Genomic DNA, 21,551 nt, shown 5'->3' on the forward strand with positions numbered 1-21,551 from the left:
AAAAGGTGGCTTGAGTATGTGAGCCCCTGCACCCATACGGGAGACCCAGCCAGTGCTCTTAGCTCCTGGCTTTGGCCTGGGCCAGCCCTAGCCATTGTAGACATTTGTGGAGTAAACCCATTGGATGGAAGATTCTTTGTCTCTTCTTTTTTCTCTCTCTCTCTGATTCTGCATTTCAAATGATTTTTTTAAAGATCCACATATTAGTTTGAAGGACAGAGTTACAGAGAGAGAGGAGGGAAGAAGAAAGAGAGGGGTCTCTCATTCTCTGCTTGACTCCTCAAATGACCACAACTGCCAAGGATGACCCAGACCAACTAGCCTGGATCTCTGTCCAGGTTGTCCAAGCGGGTGCAGGGGCCCAAACGTTTGGGCCATCTTCTGGGGCTTTCCCAAGCACATTAACCAGAAGCTGGATTGGAAACAGAGCAGCCAGGACTTGAACTGGGGCTCCAGTATGGGATGCTGTGTCACAGGATCAGCAGTGTGACCCGTTGTGCAACCCACAGCACTTATTGCTGGAGTTTTGCGTCTAACATTTTCAGATCACAGCTGAATGCAGGTAACTGAAGCCACTGGATAAGCTGAGTTTCAAACAAGAGGAAAACCTTCAGCTGGCAGTCCCACAGGCCAGTATTCCCTGACCTGGAAGGAAAAACATAGCCAGAAGCAGGTGGTGCCCCTGCTGCTAGCTGAATCCCGCGGATCTCCTGGTGGGTGGAGGGGCTGGAGGCCTTGGGTGTTATAAAAGCACCACTGTGGGCACTTGCTTGGATGAAGGGGAAGCGGTCTTTGACGGATCTGAGGAAGTGTTGTGAAATTCTTCTTTCAAATTGTTTTGTACTTTCATTGTACTGGAAAGAGACAGAGACAGGAAAAGAGACCTGTCTGCTGGTTCCCTTACCAAATGCCTCTAACAGAGAGAGTGGGACCAGCAGGAAGCCAGGAACTCCATCCCTCTCTGCCACATGGGTGGCATGGATAGACAGTCATCCCTGGCTGCCTCCTCGGGTGTGTATCGGCAGGAAGCTGGCCCTGAAGCACAGTAGTCAGGATTTGAGGAAAAGCGGCTGGCGGTGCTGCAATCATGTGTAGATGCCCGTCATGGCAGCTGGAGAAGGAACCAGCTTCCCACCTCACTGTCATGGCTCACTCAGCTTTGGAAATGACCTTTAGAAATATGTCCTTCATGGTAGGCAGTGATCTTTCTTTAAAGGTTTATTTTTAAAATACTCAAAAGTCACTTGGAGATAAGGACAGACAAAATGGGGGTGGGGGAGTCTGTGATCAGGTCTGGTTGTGTGGTTTGGGGGACTCAGAATCAAAAAGGAAAAAAAAAAAAAATAAGGCTTGGGAAATACCAAGCTAGCTCTCTGGTTTTGTCTGAGCACACCTGTGCAAATGAGCTACATGGGACTGAAGTATAGACATCACTCTGTCAGGTGCTTCCATGGAAAGATGTGAGGATCTACGTGTCTGATGGGGCTGTAAGGATGTTAAGGGCTGTCTCCATCCATTATAGCACCCTGTTTAAGATTATATGCTGATGTCACGCCACACTTGCTGAAACGCCAGTGCACATCACGCTGCACCTAAAGAACAGGCTCAACGATTTTTTAGCCAACTGACTATTTGGCAGCCACGGGTGAATTCATATGGAATTCTGAATTCCCATTGCTAAATTTTTTCAGAGTGATAACTAATCCTACGCCTTCCCCACGTTGTTCCAGTATGAAGAGCCACTAGCTGCTTCCTGATTTTCTTTTTTTTTTTTCCGGCCTACATCAGATCTAAAAACAGAGAGACACATTTACGGCATAAAATCAGAAAATATCGGTGTATAGTAATTTTTTTTTCAATAGAATCCAGGTCCTCAGACAAGCTTTGTCAGGCAATGGCTGAGCTTTCATTTAATTGGAACCTATTTTCATATGTTAAAATATACATAGGCATTTTTCTTAAGAACGTGTGCACAGTACATAGCTGGATTATGTAATTGTGAAACAAACATTTACCTGAATTGCTGTCCTACTTTTTAATTCCAAAGCAATTCAAGGGAAAAGCTGTTTCCAAACAATTATAATGGACCTGTTAGTATGTAACTGACAAAATATATGAAAGAGCTTTTAACGGAAAAAAAAAAATGGAGATAACCTGGAATTCTTCAGAGCAGCGTTTTGTTCCCTTTTGTCTGAACATAATGGCACTATTTAGCCATTTTCTGAAAAGTTAGATTCTCATTCACGCGGTAAGGTGTCTTTCTTACAGGTAAGGACTTTCAGCTGGTAAAGAGGAATATAATCTAGTCCTGAACAGACAATATGTACACTACGCTGAACATCAACGATTGCCTACGTGTTTTATAGCATTTTTTTGTAAACAGTAAGAGGTTCGATCTTTATGAAGAGGTAAATCGAAGGTGTTTATCTTCTAGTCTCTAGAATCTAAGGAATAAAACCAGATTAACCTCTGGAAACATTGTTTTGTGGCTAAATACCTGTTGCTGTGGGCAGCAGTTTTTCAGATGCTGTTTAAGTAATAGACAGAATGAACAAGAGTGATAATAAGGGCCTGAGGCTTTTCTTGTCCTTGGAGTTATTATTTTAAAATTTGCAAAAGAAAGTCTTAAAACTCTTGCTTGTTTGCTACCCAGTCCTGCAAGGGTAAGCTTTAGCTGAAACACACATACAATTTTTAAGGACATGGTTTCATGTATTCATAAGCCATTGGATCCAAGGGATATCAAATCAATCTCATAATAAAATCCCTAATTTGGGGTTATGATCAGTGAAATCATAACCAACATGAAAACTAGTAGTAAATGTTATTTGGTAGTTTTATTTGCAACAAAGTAAAAGACTTACCTCTGTTTTGACTAAGAATCCATATTTTTTTCCTTGAAATAAAGTATCTGAACAAATAATTTCAACATGTCTCAATCCCTCTCAGTTTTGAAAGTGAGGGCATTGATTTTTGTAGCAATATCCTACAGTTGCTATCATAAGCAATGTGGTAGAAATCTTATCTTCAGGAATTTCCCCAGTTCATGAATTTGAATGTCCTGTATTTGATTGTCCTGGAGGATAAACTCTGCTTCCAGCAGGCAAGGGTAGCTTGCCCAGGAGGGCTCCGCTAAAGGGCAGCGTTTGCCTTGCCCATTGTCGCCATGGACTTGTCTTCTCTCACCCTAGATAAAAACTTCTCACTAGTGCCTAATGCTCTTCCAAATATTGTCCTTGAAACACACGGCTATTTGCTGACAGTTAATGAATTTCAATTTATACTCGCCTAACTTGTGTGCAAGTAGCTTTAAAAAAAAAATGATCTAGTGCCAATTCATTTTTCACTAAGTTGACCATTGAAAAACATCTTACTTTTCAAAATTCACTCATTAATAGACATCATTTCTTTATGTATGAAAATGCTATATGCAATACCTACAATATTTTTAAGAATCTAATGTTTGTCAAATTTAAATCACTGTGTAAATAATTTATAAATCAAAAAGTGTGTCAAGTGTTATTTCTATACTATAAAAAAATTATTGCTTTATTTCACAAACAAAATTGAACTTTCTTAAATCAAGCACTTCAGAAGGTGTTTTTAATAATTTTATATCTTACTGTCTCATCGCCATTCCTAAAGTGGATATTTGGCTTTATAATAACCATGGCTTATAGTAACCATGGGAAACTTTCCCATGACAGTTTTCTCTATTTTGTTTAAAAACACGATTTCTCTGATCATTTAATTCCCTGGAGGTTTCTTCTAATCACTTAAATGTATGATCTGTATCTGTCTGGTGTTTTCCAAGTTGAAAATAAGATTCTTATCACAGAACATTCGGTTTTACACATGACAAATGTGAAATATCCTTGAAAAGAAGTGTTAGGAAATTTACATCATTGTAAATTTCACTTTTTGCTCTTTTATAAGGCTCAAAGAATTTTACCTATAATATATTTTCCTTCATCAGCCAAGTACTCTTTCGTTCCTAGGAATAATATACTCATTTGCTATGTGCAAATGATTTTAATCAACATGTCTCAAGAATATTTTGAGTCATGTTTAAAAGTTTCCTCTAGAAATGTTACTTAGAATCATGTAAAATCATCTTTAGGTAAAACCTAAACTCTTGTGACCAGAGAGAAAAAAGTCATCACCATTCCTGAAGATGAGTCTAGTCTAACAGGATTTTCAAGACAATTTTCTATAAAGTATTTTCAAGAATTCAAAGGCACTTTTTTTTTCATGCCCTGGAAATTAAAAAAAAAAGAATTTTAAAATAAAGAAAAATAGAATGAAGATCTGGTGGATTAATTTATCAGTTTTTCAAACAGCAGGCTAAAAGGATCAGTCCCTAAAATACAAATACATTCTTTTAATGAATTCCCCAGACAATCCGTTTATCTCTCAGCTTTGAGAGTGCCAAAGCAGCCAGGCATTGATGTCAAGGCAAAGCCGTGGGGAGGGAAGAGGAAGGGGACCAAGTTAGGGGACTCTCAGAGGATAAATCGTGGACTCCCACAGAGAGTATATCCTGGGCGGTACACCAAGTTGGGGGCGGGGGGGCGTACATCTCTACCTAGGAATAACTGCTTGAAGCTTTAAGAGCTATCTAACTGTTCAAAAGTTGAGCGACCTCAACTTTAACATGTACCTCCTCTCCACCCAGTCTTTTCTCCAAGCACTAGCGGAACAGGTAGGCCATTAATTTCTGATTAAATCAAGAACGGAGTGCTTTGATGTTGAAAGGGAAAGCCTTTGGGACAACTAGAAAACTAGCTAAATACAATAAATGTATGTATTACTTGCTCATTTATCACATCAGGTCGTGTTTGCAAAGAAAGCAAAACTGGCTGTGGAGCCTTGAGCCGCCTGCCCTGAGCTAGGCTCCAGCGTGCTTTGAGGCCGCACGGTCTGGTCGCCGCGGGGCTCCTGGACCACACCGCCAGGGTCCTTCTCGCGCCCTCCGACGGCCAGGCTACTTGCCGCCGAGTCCGACGCTCCTCGGAGACTGGGACACTGCCAGACGGGGAAAAACTCGCCCTTGCTGGGCTGCCTGGATTGGGTCCCGCACTTGATTGTGGCTTCTGGGGATCCAGCGGGAGAAGAGAAACGTGGCATGGCTGCCCAGCACAGAAGGTGGCCAGGAGGTCGCTCCTTCCGAACTGGCTCAGCTGCTCGCGGCCTCTCCGTGCGCAGTCGCCGCGGATGGCTAGGGCTGATTCCGCCTGCAGGAGCTGGAGGGACCCGGAGGCGCGGGAGGCAGTGCGCAGGGTCCTTAACCTCGGTCTGCAACTCGCACTCGGAGAACCCCGCCCAGAGCTTAGGTGATCCGGGGGCAAGCCCTCGGGCCAGGGGAGGCGGCCACGCCGGCCTCTAGGCCCCTAACCTCCCCTCCTCCAGGCCCGTGCAGCTCCCCCAGGGGTCCCCGCCCCGCCCCCTCACCACCGGGGACCGCAGCAGGAGGGCCCGAAAGCTTCGGCGCTCCACAGTGCAGTCCAGGACCTGGTGATCCACTGATGCACCCACCACGGTGTCCGGCGCGGCGTTAGCTGCCCCTAAGATGCTGCAGCACCTCCCAGCCTGGGTCCCCACGGTCCTCCACTCCCCTAACACACACACACACACACACACACACACACACACACACACACACACACTCGCGCAGGCCGTTGCCATGGAGAGGCCGGTTACCAGCGAAGCTGAGGGCGGCGGGTCTCCTCCTCCAAGCCTCCCTCCTCTCCAGGTCCCTTCTCCAGGCAGTCTTCCCCCTTTTCCTGCCGGGACTTCCAAGCTCCCTTCACCTCCCTCCAACCCCGCTCCCCGTCCGCGAGCTCTCCTCCCTCCCCTTCTCTTTCTCTGCCCAAAGCCGGGCCAGGGGTCGCTCGGTGCTGAGTGGCTGGGGACGCCAAAGCACCGTGCGCCAGGGTCGGCCCTAGCCCCGGGGACCAGGAGGAGCAGAAACGTCCACCACGCGGGTTTTTGCCCAAGGAGATTCCCTCGGAGCGGGGAGGGGAGCGCCGGCTGTTGCAAGCGGGGGACCTAGGGGACTGGAGAGGACCACAGTTGCTCTCAAACCTGTCTTGTCCTCTGCGACCTGTCCGCCCGGCCGGAAGAGGAAGCTGGCCTTAAGGGGACAGAACAAGGCCAAGGTTGACTAGTCCCTTGCTGGCGTATGGGGTTGTGGGGAAAGCGGGGGTCGGTGCGGCAAGGACGACAGGCGAGACCCCTCGGTGTACCCGCTTAGGTCTCCTCGGGAACTCAGCTTTGCACCGGGCTTCTCTCCACCGGGCCGTGGGCAGACTTCTTGCTGCCCCGTGGTTCTGCAAGCAGCTCCGGCTGGAGGGGGACAGTGCAGGACGCACCCCCGCCACTTTGCCCTGGGGCTCTAGGAAAGCTTTCTTTCCTAGACCCTGGGACCATAGAAAGTGGACTGGGCCTCTACCTGTGGTGCTTAGGAAATAGAGTCCTTGGGCCACTTTGAGACACTGGTGTGCGCTCAGCAGGCCTCCCACTCGCCGCGGTGAACGACCCCTTTCCCGGAGCCCTGCCCTCGGGGCTGGCTCCGAGAGGTTTCAGAAAACTCCATTTCCAGGAGTGAGGCGCGACTGCGAGGCCCCTGACTCGGGGCGGGTCTGGGGGCAGTGCAGGCGTGAAAGGGGAAAAGACGGGAGGAGAGAGGAGGTGACGGAAGCTCCGCCCGGGCCGAGCCTGGGGGTGGGGGTGGGGGAGAGGGTGCGGAATCTGCCCTGGAGGGGACCGGAGCGGGCGTCCAGGGCAGCCGGGTGTGGGACGGGAGGGGGCGTCGGCTGCCTAGGGCCGCCGTCTCCAGCTGTCCCGAGCGCGGGGAACAATGGGGAGGCGGCGGGAGAAGGGGGGACTAGGGAGGGGCGCGCCGGGGTTTCCAGAAAAGGAGAAACTAAAGAGCCCTCGGCAGACTGTCATCTGCGTGTGACAAGACCTGCTCCCCCTGCTCCATCCTTTTCTTCCCCTTGTTCCTGCAGCTGTGGGCCTCGGAGAGTGCATTGTACCCACAGATGTGGGGCTTCAGCTCGCCGGCTCCAAGCTGCCCTGCGGGGGGCACCGCCCGCCGTCCACGACCCAACCTGTGGCTACAATCCAGGGTCCTGGGGTTTGTGGAGGGCGTAGAGGGCGTAGAGGGAAGTTACAGAGCTCTAAAAGGCAGCCGCCCGGGATTGGCGGCCCAGCCCGACACTAGGCCTGCGGGCCGCCTACCCTGAAGCCCACGCGGGCGTGTCAGGGAACTCGGCGAGGCTCCAGCAACTGTGACTTGATGTTCTAGGATTGATGGGCCAGGCCTGGCCGCTGTCCTTGGGAGTGGAAAGGAGGGCAAGGATTCAGCTTGGGGTCTGCGGTTCTCACAGCTGTCTGGATCCGGTTTGGGGGGCTGGCGGCCGGCAGTTCGCTTGGACCAAAGGTGGCCAAGTCTCCTTAGATTGCGGCGCATACCGCAAGGCACTGCTGTGCGCCTAAGACCTAAGAACTCTTGTAGCATGACAGGGGGGAAGGGTCCGCGCCCATCTGCCCTGAGTGATTGGCTTGCTTCAGTTTGAACAGGGAAAGCTACACTCCCACTAAGTAGTATTGGAAGTTAACTGGTGAGAACCGTTAGCCGAAAATTTTGGGGTTTTTTTGCAAACAGTTGTGGCCCTCTCCATGCACCCATTCTATCATAAAGGTCACAGTAGGGCCGTGCGGGTTGACTTTTCTTACCCAAACCTCCCTGCCCCCACCAAGAACCACCCTGAACTTGCCCAGTATGAAGTGTGACTCGCACGATGAAAGGGAGTAGCAATGAAAAGAAAGAAAAGGCGAAGGCCCTGGCTACGGCGCTGTCCCAATGACTGACAAAGCCGATGTCCATTCATAGTCTCCGGCGGGAGAGAGTGTTTGGAGAGCCGCGGCCCCTTAGCCAATTGCTGTCAGCAACATGTGTGTGGGGGGGACATCGCTATAGCAACCGGTGGCTGGGCCGCGAGCCGCGCCGCCGCCGGCCGGGTGCGCGCCGAGCGGGATATAAGGCGGGGCGCAGCGGCCGCGCGGGTGAAGCTGCGCGCGCGGCCGGCGGTCCTGCCGGGACCGTCCCGAACCCGGCCCCGCGCCCGCCGGAGCTGCGCCTCGACCCAGCGCGCCTATCCCGGGAGCCAGGCGGATCTGGGCCGAGCCAAGACCAGCCAGAGCTGCGGAAGCCCGTAGGCTCCGAGCCCCGGCCGCCGCGCCGCCTCCGCCGCCACAGCTGCTGTTGGAGACGCGACGCGCGGCACCTTTGTCTCCACCGTGCGAGAAGTTTGTGGTCGGAGCAGGATGGCCCCGCTCGTCTGTAATTCCAGCGCAGGGAAGCAGCTGGCTGTGACTACGGCGTCGCCGCCGCCTGCAGCCGCGGAGCCCCAAGGCCTCTCGGCCCCGCGCACGTTCCCACCTCCTCCTGCTTTGGCGCTCGGCACCGGCCCAGCTGCAGGTAACCTGGGACGTCGGTCTGAGTGCGGGCGCCGGTGGAGAGATCTTAGGCGCCCCGAGAGAGGGACTAGGGTGGACGGGAGAGAGCAGGAGGGATTATCGAAGGCGTCACTCGGGGCATCGATGGCTGAGCAGTGAGTGGGATACTTCGAAGGGTGGAGGGCGTCCGAGAGCCCAGCCTAGAGGGTAACGCCGATTCTCTGTAGGACACCTGTCAAAAGCTGGCACTGGAGATCTGAGACTGGGGTCATCCCCAAGTGGGTTTGGGATGGGCATCTGAGGAACTGCCAGCGGGTGGCCGCTCTTCCCAGAGTGCACAGATTGAGGGGGTGGTAACTGCCCTAGTCCAGCGCCACGGAGACCATCCGAAAGATGTCAGGGAGTTGCCTCGCGGACTTCTCCCCGTGCGCTGTGCTGTAGGCACCGCTGGCTAACTCTGGGCTGGTCAGATGAGCAAGAAAGAGGCGGAGAGAGCTAGGAGGGTTGCGGTTTGGGCGCGGGGCTGGGGAACAGTGTGGGGAAAGGAGGAGGGAGGACGGAGAGGAGCAGTCGGCGTGGAAAGGAGCCAGCGAGAACGGGAGGGGGTGTACTTTTCCTCCGAGCAAATTTTGGAGCGTTTCTTCGCCCGCCTTCCCGAGGTCCGGGAGCGCGCCCCGGGGCCGACCAGGCATCCCAGAGGGCCGTGAGTTAGAGGAAGCTTGGAGTGCAGGCTCGGTCCGGGCTGAAGCAGGTGGAGCGGGGGCGGGGAGGGCGCTCCTTTGAGCTCACAGCCCAGGGAGGAGTAACTCTGGGAAGCAGCCACAGCTCCTCTTCCCTAGCGGACTGGAGATTTCTCGCCACCCTCTACCATCCCCCTAACCGCCCCTCCGCGCCCCCCCCCCCGGTCCCACTTCGCCGTGAGATGCTGCGTGCTTGCCAGATAAACTTCTAACTAAAGGAGAAAGATTTCATATCCTCCTTTCTTGGTTCTGAACACTGGGCTGCTTAGTGGTTGCGGGGTTGGGGAGCCTAGCTCCTGGCGGCAGGGCGCACCTTTAGAATCAGGGGTTAAAATCTCAGCCGAGTTGGCTTTTCAGAGCAAGAGACTCCCGCCCTTTTGCCTCCAGAGTGCGCGGTTCCCGCGGTGCTCCAGGGCTACGTGGCTGAAGGAGGGGGAGGTTACCACGGTGCCAAGTGCCTGCCGAGGGCAGCTCGGGCCGCCGAGGGGGCCGGGGAGGCAGAGACTGGCGCTCCCTGAGCGGCTGTGCTCACCTCTGGCCTCACCCCCAGACCCTACCCCACTCGCACCCTTCTGCTCCGGGTTCGATATCCTAGCGTCCCCCGCCACACACACCCCGCTCCCGCACGTGCGCCTGGGGTCCCTGCTGGGCACCAGGGAACCTCCCCGCCTGGGATGAAGGGCGCTGCGTGTCCGAGTGGTCTTCACCCAGCCTGCTCTACCCTGCAACGCCCAGATTTTAGGATGCAAGCGAACAAGCGAGGAAGTGAAGGTTTGTGCAAAGAAGGGGAAAAGACGCTCACTGTTTTTATCGACACTGGGTGAAGTACCCACCCATCCCCAACCAAACACACTCCCCTCTTGGCTTCAGCTAAGCCACGGGTTGGGGAAGAACTGGTGAGGCAGCTCGGGCGGAGGGGCTGTGTCTGTGGCCGGGATTCTTGGAGGGGGAACGCGAACGTTGTCAGGGAACATGAATCCCTCCCTCACGGCCCTGGTGCTTTGTGACCTGGTAGGCTGGGCCTCGGCATTGTCCACATCAGGAAGGGGGCTGCGGGCCGCGCGGAGTCCCTTTTCCTCGTCGCTGTGAATACCGCGGCTCCCAGGAGCCCTCCACCCTTTGTGTCCCGCGCTGCGGGTCTGATCTTTCCGACCTCTGTAGGGATCTCAGGGAGAGGGGATGGGAGGCCGGGGTGAGAAAGCCAGAGGCGCGGAGAGGTTGTCCTCCCCCTGAGCGGGGGAGGAGTGGGAGCAGAAACTAACCACCAGCTTTTCGGGACCCTCTCACCAAGTCTAGCCGCCACCGGGTCGAGCATCGCCGCGAGGCCCGTCTTTGGGATGTGGCTGAGGAACCAGGGTAAAGGAGGCCAACCCGAGGTCCCCACCACGAAGCGAGCTTGGCTTCCGTGGGTAGGGGGGTGGTGGGAGGTGGGTGGGAAGGTGGGAGACCAAGGCGGGAGGCGCTCGCCTATGTATCCCACCCCAGGCCTCTGGAACCATTTAGGCGCTCCAGAAACCCGCGCCGGGGCAGGGTGCAGGAAGTTCACCGGAGCCGAGCTAGAGTTGGGGTGGCATTAAGTCGCCGGCAGTGAATCTTCGAGAAGGGAGCCAAGTTTTCTCTCTCGGGACTCAATCGGTTTCTGGCTCTTCCCAGCCGGTGGGCCGTTGTGGATTCCACGCGAGAGGACTTGGCTGAGATGCAACCCTGTTTAAAAATTAGTTCGCACGAGGACGTGTCCCTCCTCTAAACATCACAACCATAAATCTTCCTTGAGATCTTGGGTTATTTCTCTAAAACAGAGGCTTTAGGAGGCACTTAAAGACAGCAAAGCACCAACTGGGTGTCGTTCCTAGACTCACTTTTGTGCTATGCCCGAAAAACATCTTCAGCAAACAGTCTGTTTTAAAATAGCACATCCCAACTTTTTTTTCATGAAAGTTTATGGTTTAAAACGGTCATTTCTTAGAGAATCTTTTCTTTTGCACATATAGGCTTTTTTTTTTTTTTTTGGCTACTTGAATGGCAGATTTGCAAGTACAATTTCATCGGCAGAGAGGAACAATAGCTTTTAGTCGCACAAAGGGCTTCTCCCACCCTGAATTCAGACCGCAGTGCCTCTTGCTCTGATGATAGCTTCTGAAAAGATTTTGTAATGCAGAGAATTAATACATGATTATTTCCGCCTGACTTCTCTCATTTATTAGAATTCTGTGGCAAATTCCAAATTAAAAATAGCTCAGTTAACAGCTTTAAAAAAATACTTTTATAAATATCGTACGACACCCCTCCCCCATGACTTTTTTTTTTTTCCCCCTGAAGTTTAGTCACTTGCCATGGCCTGAAAACTTAAGAATTCTGGTCAGCTTTTAAAGTGATAGTTAACTATCTTAGTGAATTGACAATGGTGTTTTCAAGTAGCTCTGATGATTCATCTAGCCAATGGAAGGCAAACTTGTTACAGCAATTCATTAATAGTCTCTAAAACTCGTTTTGCAATTTTACAGGGGAGAAGTTTTTCTGTATAATTATGGCAACATAAAAGTGCAGACACACGGGGGTTGCAAATCAAATTCCTTGGAAATGAAACAAATGAAAACATCGACAGTATTAGAAGTTTAATATTAATGAGATTCATTATTGTGTAAGGGTTTTTTTGGTACCAGCATATTTCAAAATTGCAAATCAATGACTTGGACGGTGCTCTTGGAAACTGGTAACTTTATATAACCTTGGAAAAATACTAAATATTTGTCAATAAATATTTACCATAGAGTTTTGTATTTGTGTGACTGTTTCAGTTCTCATAGTTGAGTGTGGCTACAGACTGGGCACAGAAGGCTCGTTTTTTTCTCTCTCTCATAAGCTTACACAGGCACAGAGAAGTTCTGAAGGTGTGTTCCCATAAAGTGGCCTAGAGGAACCTCTCTTCAGTAGGAGTCCCACGCACTCCCAGTTGCAAGCACCGGTTAAAAAAAAAAAAATGCTTAAATTGGCCAGGCAGTGTCTAGGTTTTAAGAGCAATTCTGTAAGTGGTCTCTGTGGTCACATATTTCTTTTAAATTACAACTTTGGAAATACTGCATGTGGCAGGTGGAGATGGATAATAGAAGAAACATACAGAACTGGACTGCTACTTCCCCTCAGGAGCCACCTCCACTGGTCCAAAGTTGACTGATAATTGCTGATTAAGTCAGCTTGCATCTTTCGTGCACCCCAGCGCTTGTGTTACTGTGCAGGTCTGCGGGGGGAGGTTTCCCTGCACCTGTGCCACCAGGCACGCTTTGCAGGAGTGTGGGTCTACTCTCTCTCTCTCTACCTTCCTCCTCCTCACTCCTTCCCCGCTCCAACTTTCAGCAAGTCGAACTGCGGCTGAGCAGAAGGAGGTGTTCTGCTTTTAAAAGACGTCTGACTGTAAATGTCAGAGTCATAAATATTTAAGCATCATTTTCTTTCCATTTCAAGTCAAGACTGATAAGATGCCTCTAATTAATCTGGCCTCTCTTCTGGGCGTGTAGTTCATATGAAGTTGCTCAGCCTAGGGGAGCCTGTTGGTGAAAGTGGGGGCTCTGAGGAAGGGTCCAAGGCCCACCCAAGCCACTGCTGGCTTACGGACTGTCCAACCTAATTTTCAAGCCAACAGCAGACTCAGTTCTTTTCCTTTAAGTTCGTGTGGGGGCGGGGGAGAAGGGGGTGTCATAAGTATCTTTTTTTGAATGTCATACACCACAAAAATTAAGTTGTTTAAATTTATTAATGAAAGAAAATAACAACCAAAAAGTAGCATTTTCTGTATGGTTTTCATTTCTGCTAGGATTTCTAAACTGGGACTTACAGGCCAACTGCCATCTCCTGATCTCTATACAGTGCTAGGCGGGACCTTCAGAAGTGTAGGGTTAGGGGAGCCAGGAGAAAGAGTTCCTTCCGAGGTGCCTGCTGGGAAGCAGCGTGTCCCAGCCCGACCCTGAGATTGGTAACTCCATCCTGGCACAACCAGAGTCAGGGACATCCTTCACCCCCGCCCCTAACTATCCGGTGAATGGGCTGCTGGAGGCAAGCCGAGGACCGCTTCCCCTGCCTGGGGGCATTACAGTCTCTGGGTTTCCAAGTTTTAGCTCGAGTTAGGACGTGAGACGGGGAAGGAGCAGAAGGAGAGCCGAGGATAGGGGACTATAGGGAAGGGTCAGCCTCCTTGCTTTCCGGTCCTTCGTGCACCAGGAGCACCTGGGACCCCAAAAGGGCCCAGGGAGGAGAACTTTGAGCTGTGAGAACAGTCGCTCTCTTTGACTTTTTCTTTCTGTCTCCCCCCCCCCCCCCCCCATGGCCTTTGAGTAAATCCCCACGGGCCCGGTGAAGGACAATCAGCAGTGGCTCAAGCCGCTCTCGGTCTTGGCAAGGGTCGGCCGTATCCTCGCGGGCCAGCAAGGGTGGTCTCATATCTCAGGCTGTGCCACATCCCTTGGAGGAACACTGGCTAGGTCCCCCCAGGATGCCGCCGGTCCTGGTCTCCCCTGTGCTGCGCAGACCCGGGCCGGGCTACCGTGTGAGCACCTGCCACCTGCCTGCTCCATGTGGTTCCTTGTGTTCGCTGCTTCTTCACCCGCAGGAGTGACCAACAGGCCTCGTTAGATGAGGAGGCAGGTGGCTCCGAGAGACGCGCGTGAGCCCAGTAGCTCTACGCGCCCTGGTATGTCTGCCACGTACCGTGGTACTGCGAGTCAGTTGGAAGGCAGGCTGGTCGCCATACACTTATGCGCCTCAGTCTCAGGGAGGGAAGGTTCGCGAAGTCCCCGATCCCCGGAACAGCCAGCCACGTGGGCTCGCCAGGCCCTCCTGATGGCTGGGTGGGACCCCCGGGGATGCCCTACGCTTCGCTGGGATCCCGGAGAACGCCCTGTCCTGCGGCGGAGGCCAGGTGGGAGGGCGCGCAGTAACCCCCCCCCCCCGCCCCCCGGGTTAGGATTGGGAGGACAAGCTCGCGCCCTTTCTGCCCGTCTTGCGGCAGCTTTCTTTGTTATCCTTCGAATTCTGTCTGCCCTGACGAGGCAGGATCCACCGGAGGCTCAGCACAACGCGGGGGTCACCCGTGACGAGGATCTCTGAATCGTCCGGTGGGCAACGGCCGCCCACCTAGGTGTCAATTCAAGCCTCTGGGCTGGAGCTGGAGGAAGGCGGTCCTGCCTGCAGGACAAGACCCGGGGAGGCGACTGGCAACTAGGGCCCCTGTCCGGGCGCGCCTGGGGACCTGACGTGGTGCTCTCCACGGGGTCTCGGTCGCTCCTCCTCTTCGCCTTCCCCGGTCCCTCCATCCCACCCCTGCCCCGCGCTCTGCACCTCCTCTCCGCCGAGTAGCGCGGGGAAGGCGCGGGATGCAGCGGGCTGTGCTGGCAACAGCCGCGGCAGGATGGGCGCGAAGCAAATTCCGCTCTTGGGGCCGAGGGAGACCCCGCGGAGCTGGGGGGAGTCGCGCTCCCTCCCGTCAGGGTAGCACGGCGCAGTGATTGGGACGTCCCCCTCCTCCCCGTCTCTACGTGGTTTTTGGTTCTGTCACCACGCGCGGCGGGGAGTGGGGTGGGGGAGATGGGGTTCGGGTCTACGGCTGCCTTCGGGGGTGGATCGGGCGGAGGGACTACTCTTTTGGAAACTGCTGCTGCGTGAGCCCCGGGGAGGGGGGCGCGTTGAAGACGGGTGGGGGAGGAGGATGAGAGGAAGGAGCTGGGGCGAAATGGGGAGGGGGCCCTTTCCGCTCCTTCCACTGACAGGGCCACGGTGCGCGCAGAGTCCCTTATGCCGCCGTGCGCCCCGGCCACTGGGGCCTGCTCAGGGCGTCCCCAGGCCGCCCCCGCCCCCTCGTCATCATCCCAGATCCCTCCCCATTCCCAACCCCCACCCCTAGACTGCCTCCCGCCTTCCTTGCACCCCTCCTCCCCTCGGTCCACCGCCAGCCGAGCTGGAAACCTCCGCGTCCTCGCCGAGTCGCCGCGCATCCAGGCAGCGAAATCCCGACCCCTTTTCTCATTTAACCCGCGTTTCCATTAACTCAGTCCCAGCACCGGCTAATCCGCGGCACCGAAGGCAAAAGGAGGCTAATTAATGACCAGCTTTTCCAGTCAAGACCGGCGATAATTGCTTTCGTGGCCTTTATGATTACAAGATAAAACTGAGCCCGGCCTGACATAAGAGGCACTGTGTACACTCGGAGACCGGAGGAAATGAAGAGTCGGGAGGCTGAATACGGAGCAGAAAATTACTAATAGAGGAGAGATAATGAATAGGCCGGCCAGGCATTCATGGGGAAAAATCCATTTTGTTACCACGCGAAATTAGGTGGTGGAAAAGAGTTTGCTAATTGTTCTTCTCTTGTAGCAACCGGGACTGAGGCAGGACATGTTTTTCCATTCATTTCCCGAGTAATTGTGGGGGGCAGGAGCGGGGATCTGCTGGCCCAGAGTCTCTCGGGCTGTTTGCCCGCTGCCTTCCCCGTTTTCCTGTGGCGTTTTTAATTGTCGCTAATATACCTTCTAATGAAGCTAATGAGGGGAGCGCCGTGCAACTGTTTGCACGTGGAGACAAGTGAAATGGACCCGGGAGGATTTTCTGCTATCTAGCCCTGGTCCTCTGAAACCGACTGTACAGGCAGGCGTTGGGCTGGGAAGTGAACTTCCCGGGCCGTCCGCCTGCGGGATTCTGACGAGGATGTAGCTAGCGGTTCCCTTCCAGGAACCACACTTAGGTGCCAGCTGTTGGGGGTCTGTGCCTTGGGCTGGATGAAAGAGCAAGTACCCTTGTGTACCCTGTGCACCCTCGAAGAGCAAGTGGGGTTGTTCCCAGGAGGGCCACATGACTAAAGTGATGGCAAGGATGGGAATAGGATAAGTGCATAATGCTACTCGCGTTAGGTTGCATACTGAAGATTGACTTTGCAACTTTCGTTAAGTGCCACCAGATCTGGGTTACTCCACCCCCTTGGCCTGCCCACCACACTCTAAGCGGCAATTGTGCAAACTTCGGATACACGGCTGCACCTGCTTATGAGTAGGGACAGATACTTTGTTTCACTTAACACAGCAAACTAGCTGCCAGAGACTTGACCTTAAATTTGAAGAACAGCACCTCTGGGGTGCTGGGGTTGGAGAAGAGGAAGCCTACAACTTTCCCCTTTTCGAGGTCCCGCAAGGCGCCATTGTGACACTTCCGCATCCCCTTCCAGGGTCTGGTCTGGCTCTCCAGTTGTGTTAACGCCTATGTTTTCAAGTTGCATTGGAGAGGGTGGTTTTTCTGGAGGTGGAGACTTCACTCAGGGCTAACTGGCCACCTCTTTCCTTTCCACAGAAAAGCCAGCTCAAGCTCCTGCCTCATCAGGCAGAGCAAGAAGACTCCACCAAGTTTGTTGTGCTCACCTTCCTCTCGGTTGCCTGCATCGTGGGGGTCCTCCTGACTTCCGGTCTCATCTACTGCATCCGCCACAGCTCTCACTACAAGCTGAGAGAGAAGCTGTCCGGACTAGGGGGCCACCCAGGCGCAGATGCCACGGCTGCGTACCAGGTAAAAGGACCCTCTGCTTTTCCAAGTGCTGTGTTGGAGTTATTTCCTCCCCCGTCCCTGGCACTTGCTCATTTATTCATAGTTTGGATTCTTTTATGATGCCAATTGAAACTTCTCATTAACATTCATGTAAATACCTTGCAACCACAGTTTTACAGCTCTTGTATTAATCTTGAGCTGTTCTTGGAGAGTCTCCTGTTAGCTGTGAACGCAGGTTGCTAATTAGAAATGTGGGAAAAGTACAATACATGAATTATGTATCATCTGTTATCTTTCTTAGTTTTGGCCTCTGTTAATGAAAGCTCCAGCCTTGCAAGATGAATTGCTTGCGTAGATGTTTGAAGATGGCTCTTAAGTCACCGACTTCCACTCAGGGTCTTACAAGAACAGATCTTTTGACCTGATGTGTTGCCACCCTCTGCTATCATTCTGATACAGTGAGATATAACGCTGACCAGCTGCAGGTAAACCAGGTGTGTTTCCACGAGGCAACAGTGGCAGCAGCATCTGGAAATGCAGAGAGCTTGCAAACACACCTGGCAATAAATTAGACCAATGAGGATGTGAGGAAGGCAGGTTCAGGCCAAATTGGGCAGAAAACAGTCTATACAGTTTTAGAAGGTTCTGTAGCAAACATTTCACTTTTAATAGTATGCTGTAATAAAAAACGTGACTTCAGTTTTAAAAGCAAAGCAAACCCAGCATATATGTGGGCATTTGATTTCATGTAGAATAGTGTTTAAATAGGAGTGTATACTCCCATTTGCAAAGCTAAAATAATTCGTTTAATCACTGCTTTTTTTTTTTTTAGTTCAATCAATGTAAATTTGTGTGAGATTTTCCCTCCATTGGACTCGGTCCTTTGTTTTCTTGAGTCACGTGGTTATGATGTGTTCTCTGCCTTGTAAATAATTCATTGTATTTTGCATTCAAATATATGAAGCAGATCTTATTATCCTATAGTCAGTTTCCTAGGTGGGCTTGCAGGCTCTTTCCAGAAAATACCTTCCAGTTGACCAGCCCTGGTGGCCCCCTCTCCATGAGGCGGTCTGAGCTGACGTATCTGCTGCCTGGAGCTGCTCTCACTCGCTCCAAAAGAAGGAGTTGGGAGGCATTGATAAAATCCCTATACTTAAAAGAGAGCAGGAGATAGCCTACTCTCCTATTTCAAATTTTTAGTATTGCTACTGCGTGGAGAAAAACTCTAGCTCTCCGGAGAGGGTCAGAAGCCTGGGCACCGCAATCTTTTTTCCTGTGAAGAAATGGCAACTTCAAATGCGGTGCAGATGGCATTTCGCGTGCAGAGCGTGGCTTTGCTTCAAAGCAAAGGGAAAGAACTGTGTTTGAAGAAGCAGCCTGAAAAAAAAAAATGTCACATAAACTACTAGACTGCATGCAGAAGTTCTATTGAACAGGACCATCAATCCGGGATGCCAGGTCCCAGGGCCAAGTCCGTGTCAGAACATAAATAAATTATCACACTGGTTCTGTTCCATGCGTGGGAGACAGCAGATCACACGGGCGGAGATGTTTTAGAAAGTGTGCGTCCTTTGATATACTTTGAAATTCAGTTATAAAATATTGATAGCATGGGAAGGTTGGTTTTGCATGCAGAAATGCCCAATTTTTACAAAAATGCAGGTTGAAAATGCCTGTTTAGGACTGAGTTTGTGATAATTAACAGGAAAAAAAAAATCTTTCCACTGACAGCTCTAATTAATAGTATCTGTAATTAAAATCATGCCCTTCCAGCAGGAAAATTGTTTGAATTTCTTAGAGTGACCTTTTTGCTGTTCCTCCTGGGGGCATGGTGGTTAAGTTGATATTGATTTTATAATGAGCTCTGGTTTGTTTAATAAGAATCTGTAATCCAGACAATAAAGGAAATGTGTGCTTTGCTTCGACCAGATTAATAAAAAGAATAAAAAAGGAAAAAATTCCTTTAAAAACGTGATCTAGAAAAAATTTTGGAAATGAAATGACTACCGAAATCTTCCGTTAGCTTTAAAAATTACCCTGGTTTCACTGTTGCAGCGACTGCCCTGGTGAAATGTGAGGGTTTGCCCCCTCTAAAAGTGACTGTTGTGAGAACATTCTAGTGCTAGGCTGTTGTGTTGCTTTGATTTTTATTTATTTATTTTTTTGGAGCAGAGCAGGACTCAGCAGATGAAGGTGGGGCTTTTGTGATTTGGGGCTTTAGATTTAGCTGAATAATGCATGAAGAACCCGTGCTGTTGTAGTTGCACATAGAGCAACTTCATTGGTAGATGAGGCAGGCATTAATTCATCAATGCATTCGTATCTCTGTGGATTTTCTACAGCTGCCACTGATAACCCCCTCAAGTTAAAAAAAAAAAAAACACACACCACCTTTTAAAAAAATATTGCAAACAAAAACAACCCATTTCAAGAGAAGTGTTTGTTGCATCGATGCATGTGTTTAAGTCATGGACTCCTGTTCTTTGCTAATTCTCCAATAAAGCTGAGGTAGTAAATAGATCTCGTTATAATGCTCATCGTGCGTTATAAGAAAAAGTAAACAATTTGATGTGGTGTTGTATGGGAATAGAGTGCAAATGATGTTTGTTTTTACAAGGTGTCCGAAAGAGATTATTGTGCAAGTAAAAGTAGAGGTAAATAATCAAGCAATGATGGGATCGTAGGTGGCAGCGTAAGAAGTTTATTAACGTTGCAGTGTGAGGTTACCCTTACAGCTAGAGAACAGGGACCAAAGACAAGAAGCAGAGTCATTCTGAGAGTGAAGACAGGGGAAGCTCCAAGATGTTGTTCTGGGAGACACTTTGGTGGTCTCTCCTTGTGAACCCCTTCCTGAGTGCAAAAGGAGGCTCCCCAGTCCCCAATGCAACAGCACCAGTGTCGGTGTCCCTATGTGATCCTCTGGTGGGAAGACCCTTCATGCTGTTGATCCTTGGCAATGCCGTTGGCTGCCTCAGCCCTTGGATGCACAGCTCGGAAGTCTGTGTGGACCCCTTGTGTGCACAGAATTCATGGTGAGGCTTCCGGTTAGGTCCAAGGAAAGGTCCTGATTTGGCTGCTCTGAACAGGACAGTCAAGGCAGTAAGTAGTTGAATTCTCAGATTCTCTTGCAGGCATCTCTCGGCATCCTTATATTTTCTTCTTCCAAATGGAATGACTGCATAAGCACGACTCGGGATGTTTGGGCTTGAGTGGCTTGTGAATTTCTTTTCTTTTTGGCTTGCTGAGTCAGATTCTGATACTTGCAATACTTTCCAGGACCTCTCAGACAGTGATTTGTGCCAACTGGAAAAAATAACGGCCTTATCCATTTTTAGAATAACTGAAATATGTCCTATAGTTACTTTTTAAAAAAAATAGACTACTGTCACCCTACTTTCCTCTATTGTTTTAGTAAAGTTGGTGTTTTCCCCACCCTGTAAAACACAGTAAACTTGTATTCTATCTGTCCTTCGTTATCTAAAAAACAGTTTTGCTTATTTTGTTTTCCCCTTATTGCGGCAGATCATACGTATTCATACCCAGATATGCATGTGTCGAAGCACACACTAAGATCATGTAAAGACAGAAAACACTGCAGCGTTTGGTGCCCATATACTTGACGCATTTCTTTAATGTAGGTGTCCTATTTCTGTGGAAGGTGATTGGGTGAAAAACTGTGCCAAAAATAAGTTGTTAGATGATTAGAAGACATTCTCCTCCTTTGGCTCCTCAAGTCTCTTTGAATGTTGCATCCATTTCTTTGAGGCTTTGATCATCTCGGAGCAGCAAGTTTAGTATTCTGTCAGCCCTCTCTCCCTTCCCCTGCACGAGGGCAGAAACTCTTGCAGAATTTTCAGCCAGTTCCTCGTTTGATGGTTGATTTCACAATACCCAGCAGGTTTTTCTGGTGTCCTGGGAGGTGCTTTGGAACCAGACCCGGTGGAAGGAAGGCACGGGTTTGGGCTACAGGGACTGTCTGTAAACAGAGCCGCTAAATGCACATCTCAGTTACGGCTGCTCCCATTAGCAAGTGATTATCACTGTAATGACAGTGTGCATGGTGATTGCTGCTCGTCCTGTATGCTCAGTTGTCACCGGCTAATGGGTCTGCGGGTCCCATGCACCCCGACTTCTCACCTCTGGTGAGCGAAGCTGAGTTCTCACAGAGTCAGAACAGGTCATGAGTTGGCTTGTTCTCTTGGGAGTTCAGAGACCTTTCTTTGTCTAGGTGAGTTTAGTCTTCCATAATTGATGCAATCACTAGTCATAGAAATGGTGAAAGGATAGGATGAGTTCCCAATTCAGTTGGAGGACAGGGAATTTTCCGGAGGTTTGCTTGACTCCACCACAATCTGTAAAAACAAACAAACAAAAGATCCTTTTTTCCTGCTTCAGCCAGTTGTGTATTTTAGAATGGCTTTTTCTGCTTTTTGTTAAGATTTTCAGGTCAAGCTAATTTGTGTGTTGCGGGGAGGGGAATATCCAGTAATCACAGTCTATCTGGCTTTGCGATTGGAAGGGTGCCTGAAAATGCTGACTTAACCCTCTCCATCGCGTAGACAAGCCTGAGAACTGGAATCTTTCTGATTTCATCTTGGCAAAAACAGAGGGCAGCACAGATGTCAATAGGTGGATGTCCTTGGGGCATGGATGTGATTTGCCAGGTGTTTGTGCTTTGGCTTCTCCTCAGCCCCAGCCCCGACAGATGCAAGGTCATTGAGGCAAGCCTTGTCCTGCCCTTTCTGGTCTTACCATGATGCCCACGGGCACCCCTGGTTAAGCAAATGCTAAATGGTGGTTTAATGGGTGCCAGATTCTATACTTTGC

General features: G+C 50.7%; 1 protein-coding gene across 1 annotated transcript in view; it reads left to right on the forward strand.

Annotated features, from left to right (window-relative positions):
• The window catches only part of PTPRN2 (protein tyrosine phosphatase receptor type N2), a 914,532-nt gene that overhangs the window by 770,602 nt on the left and 122,379 nt on the right, over positions 1-21,551 (forward strand). The window contains exon 13 of the mRNA XM_040984210.1: positions 16,533-16,745. Coding sequence (XP_040840144.1) covers positions 16,533-16,745 — 213 coding nt within the window. The remainder of the gene's footprint in view (positions 1-16,532; positions 16,746-21,551) is intronic.

The sequence above is a fragment of the Ochotona curzoniae genome, unplaced genomic scaffold (assembly GCF_017591425.1).
Source record: "Ochotona curzoniae isolate NIBS_2020 unplaced genomic scaffold, NIBS_Ocur_1.0 contig_4105, whole genome shotgun sequence".
Lineage (NCBI taxonomy): Eukaryota > Metazoa > Chordata > Mammalia > Lagomorpha > Ochotonidae > Ochotona > Ochotona curzoniae.